The sequence below is a fragment of the Pleurodeles waltl genome, chromosome 6 (assembly GCF_031143425.1).
Source record: "Pleurodeles waltl isolate 20211129_DDA chromosome 6, aPleWal1.hap1.20221129, whole genome shotgun sequence".
Taxonomy (NCBI): Eukaryota; Metazoa; Chordata; class Amphibia; order Caudata; family Salamandridae; genus Pleurodeles; species Pleurodeles waltl.
The window spans coordinates 976,955,077-976,970,460 of NC_090445.1; the positions used below are offsets into that span (position 1 = coordinate 976,955,077).

At 42.6% G+C, this 15,384-nt stretch overlaps 1 protein-coding gene across 3 annotated transcripts in view; it reads right to left on the bottom strand.

Annotated features, from left to right (window-relative positions):
* Positions 1 to 467: 467 nt before the first annotated feature.
* Positions 468 to 15,384, bottom strand: part of TBC1D12 (TBC1 domain family member 12) — a 407,968-nt gene continuing 393,051 nt past the window's right edge. For all 3 annotated transcript variants that reach the window (XM_069239854.1, XM_069239853.1, XM_069239852.1), the window contains one exon: positions 468 to 3,431. In XM_069239854.1, the coding sequence (XP_069095955.1) occupies positions 3,366 to 3,431 (66 nt within the window). In that variant the 3' untranslated portion in view covers positions 468 to 3,365. The remainder of the gene's footprint in view (positions 3,432 to 15,384) is intronic.

Here is a 15,384-nt window from a genome sequence, read left to right on the forward strand (position 1 = left end):
TGAAGAGTGAAGGTAAAAGTTTTTGACCAGTACGACCTGCATGGTGCATCCGAATTCTGCTCCATCATTGGCCTGAAATTGCACCTAAACACCTTTCTAACGTGAACTGTTGATACTGTATTTTCTTAGACGCCTTTTTATGATGATCTTTGGGTGTTTTTGCTCATGAATTTGTTCTCAATTGTGTCAAATACTTTTGGAATGTTATTGATTTCTTGGCTTTAAAATGGTGTACTGCTTGAACTCAACATACAGTTATGTGGACTGCCTGCAGCCTGTGCCATAGCTACCACGGGTTGAGCAGAGATTCTCTCAGAACAGTTTTTTACCTAACGTGATGGTTTTTATTAAATTAGTAGGGGACACCCACTTCCTAAATATTAAACAAATTCGTCCTCTGTTTGTTGGTTACACAATTAATTCACTAACAGGCCAGAAAAGAATAAAGTGATATCAACATACAATAATTCAATGTAAGGACTGTGCTCCGTTTCCAGGTTTTATTTACATAAAAATCACTACTAGTGGTCTTAATAGAAGGCTAAATCCCTTCTATTTACAATTTGTATGTAGGAAAACTGAAAAGTAAGAAAACTGTACAATGAAACACCAAAAAGTACAGAGAAATAACACAAGGAAGCACAGTTAAGAAATATATAAATTAAATGCATAATTCAGATAGCAACGTATACATTTTACAAAGTTACATGGATAGCGTATTCATACAGGTATGTAGTTGTTTTAACTTATAAGGCAAACGGTAACCAATATGTACCATATACATCATGTATAACCAAATAAAATAGCATGTGATGCTGATTTTACTCAAATGTTTGACAACTCTGAAATGACAACTGATGGCTGTGTAAAATAGTATGGATCAATTTTCTCACACAGAACACCATTACCTAAACGATCATTCCTGCATACAACCGATGGATATCTTGTTCTAAACGGAAAACCAACAAAAAAAAACTAGTCAGTCACACCGCATGCCATTTAATACCTCAAATTCATCACGAAATGGGCAAAGCAGAAAAGAGCTTAGGGGAATGGTGGGTGGCAATACGGTTATCTGCAGAAACTGTGAAAGTAACTATCTTCCATCTGTATGAAACTTGCTCGTTTACTGGTAAAAATGTATATCAATCCCTAGCATCATCCAAAACGGCAACACATGCACACCTGGGTTGGAGTGTTGTTTACAATGTTTACTGACTAGAAAGGCTATCTTTAGGCACTGGGGAAATAACAGCTATGCTGTCACTGGTGAGAGGGCAATTCAGATGGTGCGAATCTAAATTTAAGTCACAAAAAGAAAATAATACCACACAGAAATAAATAGTTAAAGTAAGAACTAATTGTATCACATGTAAAAGCATTAATACAAATGGGCTGAACACTGCTATTTACGTTACACTGGCCAACAGGAAGCTTTCCACAGAAAGTGAGGACCCTGCAACCGCTCGATTAAAGAAATAGTGATGTTAGGGGCAACAACATTTCTCAAGTTTAGCTTCCAGTTCAAGAATCATTTCAGATGTAGGTAACCAGTTGAATGCAGCACATATGGTAACAAGGGGAAAGATATCTTGTAGTTTACTCTAAAAATGTAATTCAGTTCACTTCACATTTTACCAATATATGCAAGGTACACTGAAGCCCCCAGCCCCCCAAAAGTCCTTGAAAAAGGCACATGTTCGCAGAGATGTCAACAAATGAACCTGCTGTACTATTTTCCATCCTACCCCCATGCAGGGGGATCCTTACAAAGCAGAGTGGAGGCACTTGTTTTGGAAGTATTGGAAATAAATAACACTGATACTGCTCTGGTTCATTTGTAACAAATATTACCTCTTTTTCCAGTGATGCTCACCCTGTATGTGTAACATACTGCAAGAATTTATACAACCTACTCTTCCCATTTATAGTACGTTTTTCTGTTACCCAGAACGGAATCAGACAACAAAGTATAGGCTCCAAGAAGATGATTAGGTAGTGTAAAGACACTTGTTAGTCCTTAGACAACATTCCCTCCACAAACTATCAAAAATGAAGACAGAACAATGAACATGTGTAATGACAAATGCAAAATTATTTTCCACGGGTGAACAGACGCTCTCAATAGTGTTGTCAAGCATTTGATCATCCTCACCAGTCACATTTTCGATCTTACGTATGACCTAATGTTTGTTAGCAATACTTAAAATCTCAGGAAAATATACTGTCAGTCAACTTTTCCTTTACCGTCTTGATGCATTCCGATTAGAAAAATCATAGTTCGGTATCTGAAGGTGTGCTTTACATCTTCCCCCTGTTAAATAAAGAAGTGCATTCTTGTTTCATCATTAAAACATTAATTGTGAATGACGCATTGGGGTTATCTTAAGTGTAAGGACAGTGACACAAAGTTCATTATTTCAAATTAAATAAAACACATTGGTAAGACAGTTCCTTACATCTATCTTTTGACCATGAACCTTTCTGTACATTTTATAATCAGAGGAAAAATCCAAGTATTTGATTTCAAACCTTACTTTGCTTTCTACAGCTTGCCAATTTTAGAATGTTAGATTCAAATGGACAGTTCCTTTACATACCAATAAATATGAACACCACATAATTTGGCATCAACAATGACTTACTGAAATAGAGTGTTATGTTCCCATTTGCTACCAATTTTACAGACACGCATATGGAAAAGCTGGTAGCAAATGTGAAGTTCAAATAAGTACAGCCAGAAAAATGCTCGAAAGGACAACACACTGTACATTTAAGTAACCAAATACTCCCTGTTTCCTGAGTAAACCACTACAAATATCAAAGTCACTGAAACAAATTATGCTATTTAAAATGTGATCCAAGTAAGAAATTTAAAGATTTGTTATTTGAAATAGACAATGAAGTTTAAATGTATTTGGTCCACAGTTAGTTTTGTTTTCAGAGTTTCCAAAAATGTATACTTTAGATGAAATGTGTACTAATCCTTGGTTTAAGATGCAGTTCTCGAGACAATCATAAAAATTTACAGTAAAAAAAGGGACATTTGGTTTGTTATAAAACATAGTTCAAAACCCAAACCATATGTACCAGTAAAACATTACAAATTATTATTGCATTACATTTGATATCAAACTAGAATGCCACGCCTGTATTAGTGTCAAACAATCTTTTTTGCTTCATAATACTGGAAACAAAGGAACTTAGTCCTTCAGTCAGTTCTTTTCTGTTACATTGAAACTGGAACGTATTTCTACCTCCCAGTTACACATTTCTGTAGTGGTTGTAAAGCAGCACGATTCAAAAGGTCCCTTTTTGTTTTAATCCAAGTGGTTTTTACACATGCGGTACATGCTAATAAAATATTAGCTTTTCAGTGCTGGGTTATGATTCCAATCTTCTTTGTTACATTTTATCAATGATGTAAAAACCTGAAACGACAAAAAATATTATCTGATGCGGAATGTCGTACAAATAAGAAAAATGTGGTTATCACAATAACAGATGATCTGTAAGAATTAATCTTTAGGTGCTTGTTGCCTCCACATTCTTTGTGCATCAAGTAAAACAAGCAAGTAAAACAAGCACTGGGAAAGCCAACATAGACAGGCTTGCCTTATTAATAGTGAAAGGGCTAGTTAGTTAAGAGGCAAGTTTGATTGTATTTCTGTATGTTTGTAATGTGGGCGAGTCACTCAAGGAGAGTTATAAAAATAGGTGACTGGGCACATGGATGGATAAAAAGTGAGCAAGTAAGTGGAGGATATCCTCCTGCCAGCAATATAACTGCTATTCATGCACTCCCTAACTGTTATACCCATGCATCCATCCATGGACACATTCAACAATACATCATACAATCAGCATTCATCCAACCATCTGTCCATGTTGTCACTCACCCCACCCCACCCCATCCATCCATCCATCCATCCATATAGCTATTCACCCATTCCTAAATGTGCTCTCTCCTCCTTCATGCACCCATGACCCTCTCCTCATGAAAACCCATCCATCCAGTCAATTAAATGCAGTATCTCCAACAATCCATAATTTCAATCTCCATCCCCAACCTCTGTGAGAATCCATTAGATTCAATGCTGCAAGATAAAAAGTTCGCCAAAGATCAATATGTAGATCATACACTATACTTCCAAATAACAAACTGAGAAACTGAATTCCACCTCTGGCACTCCTGTTCAAGAATGTTTGGAGCATCTGTAAAACTTGATGTCTCGCCAGCATTGGTCCAGATCACTTGGTAACATAATTGACTAAAAACTAAATAGGACTCGACAGGTCTCCAAAATAAATATAGATTTCCTTCTCATAATGAAGTTGAAATCATCCATTCACCATACAGATTTCAGAACAAAAGATTCAAGCACTTTCTAATCGAGATGCAGCAATGTTACACTTTGGTGCTCCCAAATCAACTACAGCATCTTTCAAGGCTATATTTTATACAGTCAGCCAGCCACCTTCTCATAGGTGCTAAGAAATCAGGTAATGTCACAATGATTCTAATGGACCTTCACTGACCATCCTAGGAAGATACATTTCACTTCAAAAGGGCATATAACATACACAAAGTATTATATCTTGGCCTCTCACTACTACCTGATGGTAGCTTGTTTCCATCTGGATGTTAAAGATACACTAGAATTAGATCTCATCTCATAATGCAAATTCCACAAAAGATAAAGTCCAAGACAATGAAACTTCTCAGACCAACCAATGATGCTCTCAAACCATATACCGGATATTTTAAGGGTGAACAGTAAAGAGCTGCCCTTCTAGAAAGATTAAGACATCTGATGTACTGTAATGTTTTCCCGTCTACCTATCTCTCCCTTTCTCGCACTCTCCAAGATTTCTCACTCTCCAAATACAGTTTTATAAGTGTTATGTTGTCCCAGTAGCCCGGTCCATGCCACACAAATATCTTAAACAGATAAAGTAATCAATAGACTTGTTACTGGACTCATTTTTACCTTTAACAACTCAGAACTTCACAAAACCACAAACCCCAAAATCACCAATTTCAATGAAGAAAGAAGCCAGCATTGTAGTCAATTAAATACACTGAAGTTAAGGAGAATCTCGAGGGCCATAGGTATATAATGGTCAATTTTGATGGAACCAATGTAGAATGTGGTGTCTGACCAGATTTAAAGTTTATTTTAAGAAGAAAGAAAAAGTGAATGCCCATAGTCTTTTAAGACCATTATAATAACCCATTGAGTCCCAAGCATTTCAATGGAAATTTAAACTGCACCCAGCACTATAATTTCAGAGGAGGTCATCATTAAAACATAGAAAGGTTGAGCGCAGTGCAGCAGGGAACAACATGAATTGTGAGTGGGAGTGGGGATGGGGTATGTGAGTGGAATGCTTAGCCTACGGTGGTGCCTCTGGCATGACTGGTACAAGGGCATAAAGAGGTGTAAGGCAGTTGACCCATCTATTATAGGCTTACTTGTAAAGAGGTACAAATTCTGCATGTTCCATGCCAAATATATTAATTATTATGGCCCTCGTAAAAAAGTGATAGATAAAAGATGTGTAATATATTATATATATATATATATAATATATTACACATCTTTTATCTATCTTCATGCTAGGTTCAGTCTTTGACTAAGGGTGTAATTGTGTATTTTTGAAATACAGATGGCACTTGTCTATGTTAAGCAACTCCATCAACCACACATAGTTAGTTATGTCTCTCAGTCGCGGTTAACGCTTAAATCACAAAATAATATTTATTTGATGAAATTGCCTTTATCATCTCAAGTATTTTTTCTAAGCTTAAACACTGCAGGGCTTGTTTGATATCGGAGTTCACATACATATTACAGAGATGGTGACAGCATCTCTCTAGTTATTTTTTTTTTAAGTCAGATCACTTTGGCACCAATCAAAAAATCTGCATGAAACTTTCTAAAAAAGAAAAATACACCTACACTTTAGGTTCTTCATGGCACGTTCTGTACAGATCTGTCAAGAGGAGGGTTAAAATAGGGGAAATGAGGAGTAGTCCCAAATGTGGCATTTCCAATATTTACTCCCATAGGATTCTTTGCTCCTTGATACAGAAAAAAATGTCTGAGCACAATTACACCAAACGTGGCACGTAAATATAACTTCACTCAAAGAAGTACGTTTGCTTGGTTTGATGCAAGTTAGCTCAGTAGAAATTAGTGTTTAAAAATTGGGAACAAAGAGGTTACATTTTAGAGATATCTCGAGAGTTAATTTGTGGATCCTGGGCGGATTTACGAATGCAGAAAAAAGGTGCGCCAGTAGACTTAGGAAGCCTTTTCTCCCATCATACATTTCAGATTTGCAAATCTTTCAGGGGATTCACAAACCACCACACTCAGACTGGCTGTCACAAACATTTCTGTTGAGGCTGCCATTACACAGCACGGGGCACTGAGCACTCTATGGGGAAAACAAATAGCAAAAGGAGACAGGGTGCCTACAACCTGACCCCCAGGCCCATCCATGGCAATAAAATAGAAAACGTTTATACAGGTATTTGGAAAATCTTATGCTGGATGTGCAAAATCCTGGGCCTCTCAGATGTTTGCACCCTCATCAGCTTCAAGATTCACGAATCCAACACAGAATTAGCAAATCCTGCACAGGGTTCACAGCTCCTGTTAAAACAATTAAAAAAAGTGTTTAGTGCACTACTCTTGAACCAAAACACTGTAAACATACAATGCCTCAAGAAGATAAGCCTTCGAAGTCTAAACATGTACTATTGACATCAAACCATTGATGGCCAAGAATGCTACTGCAAGAAGTGCTTATAAGAGTCAAAACACAAATGCACTGATCTGGTTAAACAAAAATTAGTCTGAAACACAATTAAGATTAAAACTCGCACAAAGGGGGGAAACTCCAATCCCCAAAAAGATATTTTCACCCAAGGAGTTCAAAAAGGATATCATAGATGCATACTGTCAAAAAACAAAAAAGTGCCCCAGTGCTGCACTTATTTCGTTTCTCTAGAAGAAGATATTATTTTGTGAGGGAGTAAGTTAATTTAAAGTGCTTGCAAAAGCAACAAATATGACACCTAGCAAAGAAGTGGACACAGACACAGTAAAACTATGCAGTGTATGAAGCTGGGTTCTGGTTGCAGAAGCTCCCTCCTCCTTTTGTCTTTTTTTTATGCAACTGACTGAAGTGCACTGGGGTCCTGCTAACCAGGTACCCAGTGCCCAGAGTTCCTTCCCCAAAATGATACCTAGTCACTTGAGCCCCAAGCGGCAAGGCCCTTTAGCACCTCTATAAGTCCCTAGTAAATGGTACCTTTGGTACCTAGGGCCAAGGTACTAAAAAGGGTCCCAACGTGTGCCACTCAGAGGGACCCAGCACCAAACTCATGCAGACTGCCACTGCAGGCTGCGTGACAAGGTGATCCAAAAAGTGAAAACACAACATGGCACACAGTCTGTGTGCCATGTCACATAACACTGCCTGTAATATTTTTAAGTCACCCCTACAGCATGCCTTACAGCCCAAAGGCAGGGTGCACTATATTACAGATGAGGGCATTTAAGCATGAGCAGATTTGCCCCTGCTATGTCTTTGTTGATTCTTAGACATAGCAAGTGAACAGGGAAGCCATTTTACATACATGTGCTGGACAATGGTCAATATGAGTTCCCCAGCTATGTGATGGCTTCACTGAAACTAGGGATGTTTGGTATCAAACATCTCATATTAATAAACCCTCACTGATTCCAGTGATGGATTTACTAATACTTGCACCCAGAGGTGACCACTGAAAACCTACCAACTGCTGGTGGACTGACTAGTTTTAGCCAGTTGTCACCAACAGACAAGTTTCTGACCCCCAGGGACGAGGGTCTTTGCTTTCAGGAGATCACGATCAAAAGCTTCCTCTGGCAGAGGTGTTCCACAAGCCTCCCAACAGGATGACCTGCAAATCTGCATTCCAAGGTAGGAGGTTTCAAAGAAGCCCACTGCCTTTGGTATGCAGATGTGGCTCTCCTCAAAGGAAGATGCCGACCCCACCCTTCCCCAGGGCCCATTTGGCACCTGGACAGGTGGGACAATTAGCTATACAAGAGGCGTGTTGCATCTGTAGACTGTACACACCCCTAGGGTGCCCAGTCTGAAGTGAACACAGTGTAAGGAATTCTGCCATCTTGTGTGTGGTTGAATTAGGAACTCTTGGACAGGGTGATGCCCACTTTCCAAAGGAAGTGGTCAACTAGGGGGTGTAGTGACTCCAAGGGGGGGCTATTACCTTCACTCACCTTAGCGTCCCTTAAATTAAGTATTTAGGAGACTCTCTGATACCATGAAGACAGATCTTTGCTCGATACGAAGGAGTGGACAAGAAGCCTGCTGACCCCAGAACCAAGGAGCATGACGGACTTGGCGCCAAACCTCCAGCTGCACCCAACCTTTGAGAAGCACGGACCTGTCCTGCTGCTACAGCATCCAAGAAACTGGGATCTCTGCAAGTGCTTTGCAAATCACCAAGAAGAATTCCCTTGGAGCAAAGAAGCTGCTTTCTTACATCTGAAGGCAACCAAAGAAAGAACTGTGGGAGCTGGAATCGCCAAAACCGGACACAGGACATCTCCACTGCACCTGAGCCACATAGCCTGATCTGAAGTGGGTGTCAACATGGTCCCCAGGCCTTCCAGAGACTAAGCCTACCTTGAATTTGCCAACTGTGAACTTCTCAATGGCGTCTGCAGCTTGTTTTTGCAGACCCCCATTTTCACTGCCTCTGGTGACGGCGAACTGATGGTCCACTGCCCCTCTGCACCCAGACACCTCAGAACAAGGAGAAGAGGACCACTGGTGTCCCTACGTCCTCCAGGCTCGTGAGGCCCGAGCTCACTTATTGCTTCAGCTGGGCTGGTCAACCAGGTCCACGCCTGCAGGCTATTTATGCAAGACCCCCTCTACCGCGACTGCCACCGGTGACAGAAAACCAGACGGTCCAAACCACACCCGGCCACCCTGGAGCAAGGAGAACAGGACCACTGGTGTCCCTACGTCCCCAAGCATCGCAATAACTGAACACAACCTGTGGTTCACCTGTACTGGCCTCTCATTCCATCCCTGCAGCATCTTTGTGACCAGACTGCTCCCCATAGGCTTACACAGGGCACCAGACGCTGAACTGCACCTGGCTGCCCTAGTGCCGCCTGAGGTACCTGTTGGTGTGACCTAAGGTCCTGCCCCGTACTCACCTTAAGACCAGAAGATTGGTCCTGTAAGTGGCTGTGAAGAACCTGTTTGCTGTGTATGTTTTCTCTCCCATAGACTAACATTGCAGCTACATAAAAATGCACTGTCCACATCTGGAAACTAAAAATCATGCTCTTGAAAAGTACTCAGCTGATTCCAGTGATCTTGGTATCTAAATTTATATAGAATTATGTGTTATCTTTATAAATTGGTTTTGGATTTCTTTATTGAGTGTGTGTCTCACTTACTGCCTGAGTGTGTGGCTTAAATGCTTAGCACTACCCTCTAATATACACAACTGCTCGCCCACGCTACGACAAAAGAGAGCATTCGGGGTGTCATTTGTGCCTCAGTCATACGAGGTTTGTTTGGGCTCTTTGCACAGTGTATCTCTTTTTGGTCCACTATATAAGGAGCCAGCTTCCTACTATCTAATTCCACCTATGTTATGGTATTCTCATGGAGACGATTTAGACACAGGGCAGGTGATGCTAATCAACTTCATGGCAGGACTGTCGAGGGGCAGAGCTAGCCGTTATGAAGTGTGCAGCAGCTCTCGAAAGCTCATTGGTAGCTCCATGACCAGTGGCGGCTAGTGATATTTGAAAGTGTTGGGGCATAAAAGTTCGGGATGAGTCCCCAGCGGCAAGCGAGCATAGCCCCCCAGCAGCCCCCCAAGGCTCTGAGGATCTGTGTGTGACCCCAACCTACTGGAATTAAGTGTATCATTCCTACAATCAAGCAACGCGCTCCCTTTCTTCCAATACTTTGAAGTTACAAAAGACAGCACACAGCAGCATACACAATCCTTAAAACATGAATACATTTTCCTGAAATAAGTTCTACAAGTGTGGGCTCTTTGTATCCATTGACAGGTAGGCAGTAGTTTAAACTCTATTTTAAATTCCTGAGTGAAGTTTTGTTCGCGTTCTAACTGTTCCGTGAGTCACTCGATTCCAGCAAATTAGGAGGGCCTATTTCCACCAACATTAAGCGCTGGAATAAAAAGCACATTTTCACCTCCTAATTCAAAACAATGACCCCACAATTGGGAAAACTTTCTTGTGTAACACGTTTATTTGCGGTTAATCCAGATCGGACTCCGTGCCATGAAATGGTCAGCGACTGTGCTGTGGCTGGCCTAGCTCTCTCACACAATGTTCAGACTTTTATGACTGGAGCTCATTATTTCTCGAAGCACTAAATCGACAGAGGCCGCGGGGAGCTAAATTCTGCAGAAAGCCAACATAAGTAACCCAGATATTAGGAAGCGCACGACAGAGATGACTCACCTGACTTATTCTCTCCGAGGCCTGGTGATGGGGCTGCTGCTATTGCACACACATTAGCACACACCCAGTAGCCTAAACTGGAAGAAAACTACTGGACTCTTCCCCCAGGCCACAGTCCACCTATCCGAAGATAATAAACAGGAGTTTCTGGGTGGAAGTGAAGGATGCAGAGATTACGGTCACACCAACTCCTACGTTGTCCCAAATGGCCTCCCCCCAACCAGAAATTTAGATTAATGGAGATCTCGCAACTCCACCATAGCCCATCTGAATAACGCCCAAAATAGAAACGTATACCTGGCAATGACACACACACACACACCATCCCCACCAGTGTCTCGTCACTGCTCTGGCTTGTATCTGCAGGTCGTAGATTTGCTCACCTAGCAAAAGCAAGCGCAGGGCTAAGGGACATCCTGCCCGCACCCCCCCCACCACCCCTCGCCCCCAGATTTATGAAACGTTATCACCGTGCAGGAAGCACAATTTATTGCTAGCTGCTCGATGTTTCTTATAATCCATTGTGTTTGTTTCCAGGGTGGCAGGGAGACGCCCACTACACCCGTTAATATTGACTGTCCCTGCCCAAGACCCTGGATGTGATCCTGCCATGGTAGTTGGGATACTGCATTCAGCACCCGAGGGCACACCAGGTGTGTGGTGGGCAGCCCGGAGACCGATGCAGCTCTCTGTTACTGCACATGGAGAGGAGTGGGATCAGAGCACATCTGGGAAAATTAAGGCCACCCTGCGTCCTCGGCAGTGAGCTGGGAGCCCGGATGACCAGAGAGGGACACCAGAGTGGGACTCCGGAGATCTGTTGTTAGGTCTGGGCTGGAGATGTGTTAAGACCTGCATGGCTGTCGGCTGCTCTGGGGGCAAGGCCTTGCACCTCTACAAGTTTATTGCCCTGAAGTAAGTTTGAGGTTGCTTCGGGTGACTCCCACTCCCTCAGTGTATTGCTTGAGGGGAGCAAAACTGTTGACTGACTACTGACTGAAGGGGCTTTGAAGAAGAACTCCATGCAACACAGGGTTGAGGGAGGTTGACTGATGGATTAGCATGAAGGGAAGCCTGGAAGGTGTCTCGGGTGGCATTGACTGGTAGGGGTGTCCCCCTCCTATTACTGAGTAGTTGGTCTCTATGTGTTCCTCTGAACAGGAGTTGTACATCTGCTTGGAGGCTGAATTCCGTTACGGGGATGTCTCTGCGCAGCTACCTGGCCTGAACAGGGTTGGCAGCTGCAATATGGTTCCCAACTGGGATTCGAATGGTTTTAGCCAGAAAGATCAGCCTTTCCTGCCAACTTTCTCCAAACAATAGGGAGCAGTATGGCCTCTGGCATGGTGATGCAATGTCCCACGGGGCAAGAGGGATAGAGCTTGAATGGTATCACCAACAGATGAGGAGCGAGGACAGTGGTCATGGCAGGACTTCAACCTGCTGAACTTTAACACATACTCCGCCAAATAACTTGGACTGACTGTGTTTTTTTTATATCAGTAGTGGCATGGATTGGGGATTAAGAGTGGGCAACTGGAGGATGTGGTTGTCTGCCTGAGGCACTTCCTCCCATCGCCTCCTGCATTTAGACTAATTACTAACTGCCCTAATTGTCACTCTTTGAAACAGTGGGCAACTGCTACCAAATCATAACCCTTCCCAATGGGGCAGACAAGAACTCTGGGAGGAGGCTCCTACAGGCCTCCCTGTGGGAAAAGGCATGGCTGAGCAACCTGGAAGGACCCCAGGAGCACTAGCAGATCTGGCAGCAGGAGATGCACATAATGCCATATTAGTTATCATTGGCACCACCAGGGATGCCCTAGAGGGCAAAACAGACTTGCTAGTGGTGGACCTGGGACTATTGCACTATGATCATAGGAAAATGTTTGATTGTATGCTGAAGTGGAAACAGCTATTGTAGACTTGCTCCAGTTATGAAAGTTCATACTGAAGAACTGGGAATTACGTCTGAGCAGGTCAAAGTCCTTCGGATAGAGACTTCTAGCCACAGATTCCTCACCTTTTGAATAGATACCAAAGCAGTACCTTTTCAGAGGAGGGTCTATGAATGGACTCCAATAAGAAAGCCCTGGAGGACTGAGTAGGCACAGTGCCCCTCTCAGCAAACCCGATTGTCTAGACAACAGTGCTTCATGAGCATATGAGGGACAACCACATAGCCGCCTGGCAAATATCCAGAACAGGAACTCTGCACACCAATGTAGTGGTAGTAGCTTTGGTGCTGGGCGAATGAGCATGCATCCTTCCAGAGGCTGTTTTTAGTCAGTGCCTATCAGATCTTAATGTAAAGCTTGATCCAGCGGGAGATGATTCTCTTCTGCACAGCCTTGCTTTTTTGGCTCCATATAATCCCACAAAGAGATGATTGTCCACCCGGTGTTTTCTGGTACGATTAATAAAATCATAGAGCTCTCTTGGGGTCCAAATGGCGGAGCATCTCCCTCTCAGAGGGCTGAGGGAAAGCACTGTACACTGGCAAGGTGATATTTTGAGCAACATGGAATGGTGTCAAAACTTTCGGCAAGAACAATGCCCACATCTGCAAACCTAACTTGTCAGAGAAAAATGTGATATATGGAGAGTTAACGCAAAGTGCTTGAAGCTCACTCACATGCTGCGCCGATATCATGGCGACTAGGAAAAGTGAGGAAATAAGGTGTATTATATGGGGTTGTTGTGAGACCTCACCATGTAATACACTTCCAACCTTTCTTAGGTCCAGTCAGGCTTTGTTTGTCAAACTTTACCTCAACCCTGAGTAGCTGTGGCATCGAGCAGTCCGGTTTCAACAATGTAACAAGTGAAAAGCACTTAGACAGCACCAAAACAGTTGAAGAAAGAAATACAACTCTCAAAAAAATCAGACGCCAACTTATAAAAAAAGATTGCATTTTTATGAATCTATCGACACCAAAGCAAAAAAGATCCACTGGATGGTTCTGGGGACATAGACATTTAAAGAAACAATAAATTAAGACTTTTCAATCAACCGCGAAGAAGCATTAGCAAATTCAACAAATTTAACCCAAACCTTTTCAACAAAAAAATGACAAAGTGTGAATGCTTTTACTTAGGATTACTTTGGACGATCAACTATGGTCCAATCGAACAGTAACCTTTGAAAGAAAAGCAATCTCCAGTCCAGTTCCAGTGTTAGTGTCCAGTTGGCATTAACTTCTATGGACTGGCCATGATGCAAGGGATACAGGATCCTGAAGACAGATGTTCAAAGATACTGAAGATGCTGTGCAGGCGACAGGGGACTTCTTGAGGCTACGCCTTGGCCCACAGTCTTGGTGGACAGATTTGGCCACTAGGAGTTGATGTCCCTCAAAGTTTTCTTGGTTCCTGCAAAAGTCCAGTTGCCACTGGAGTACTGGTCGTCTGTCACAGCCAAACCAGCGGTTCCCTGCTTCTGGTAATAGGTCTCCTTCTTTGTGACCAAACTTCACTCCAACGACTCTTCTGGGTCCAGCAGACTCAGTGCAACTTTTGAGTTTCAGGATGCAATGATGTGCTGCAGCAAAGTGCGACGATGTGGTGATCTGGGCTAACAACTTGCACAAGCAAGCTTTCTCAGCCTTTTTTTGCATTATTTTTATTAAGCTTTTCCAAGGCATACAGTACAAATTACAACAAGCTATACAAACAGAAAAAGAAAATAAAGGAAAAAAACTGTTGCCCAGAATAACAATAGTATTGCAAGTACCGTACCAAGACACACAGGGATCCCCCATTGGGGAACAAGTGATTAATTACAGTTTGTTATGAGACCTGCTCCACCTAGGCTTCATCCGGAAGGGACAGAAGGTACATAGTCAGGGGAGTCCAGAAATCTTTGGGACGTGACGCTCTTGGTAATTCATCTGCATAAGTCTCCAGCTGGTCCCTACAATATGTAATATCCTGAACCACTGTTTCAATGCAGGGCATTTCTTTTTACACCAGTGAATATCCACCCCTCTTTTGGTTGCCATTTAACATGACAACGGCCAGTTTCCTGTTGGCAGGCTGCAGTGGTTTAACAAATTCTAGGAGACAAGTGAGTGGATCTCAAGGTTCAGATTCCATTGTTACAGTAGTGAGCGTTGACGTGACTCATTCCCAAAATGTGTAAATGTTGGCACATCCCCATGCCAGACGCAGGAAATTTGCTCCCAGTGCTGCACCTCATACAGCTATCATCTAGCCTAAGCCCATATTTAAACTGTCCGGTTGGTGTGTAATATCTGTTGTACCAATTTGAAATGTATGATTCTTAAATTACCATTGGCTGTGAGCTGCCCTGTTAGTAGGCAGAAAAGGGTACAGTCCAATCTAGTGAGTGGAGAGTCTTGGAGGGCATTCCACTTATCAAACAATGTACGAGTGGTTTGCAAATTGTCAGATTGCGCTACATTGTATAAATTAGTGTTAAGCCCTGTGTGGTTAGAACGGGTAGATAAAGTCTGCAGTAAATTCAAACAAGGGCGGGCTTGCGGAAATTGTGGGTAGTGCTCACTGAGTGCCGTTCATAGTCTCATATAAGTAGAGTGTAATAGGGGTGAGCACACAGCATGCTGTGGTAGGTCTGTAAGCTGGACAAAGTGGTCTCCAGGAAAGGTGTCCCCAGTTGTCTTAAGGCCAACCTAAGTTAACAGGTCCAGGGCCTTTGGTTCCTGTGTAACTGATAAGGCTGGATGTTGGGCCAAAAGGAGTGCTGGGGCCTACAATGTTTACCTGCGCGTCTGCCAAGGATTTGCCAGACGTGTAAGGTGCAGTAGACTGTACCAATACATCTGTGAGTTGCATCTAGTTGCGTATGTGGGACTAGCGTTTG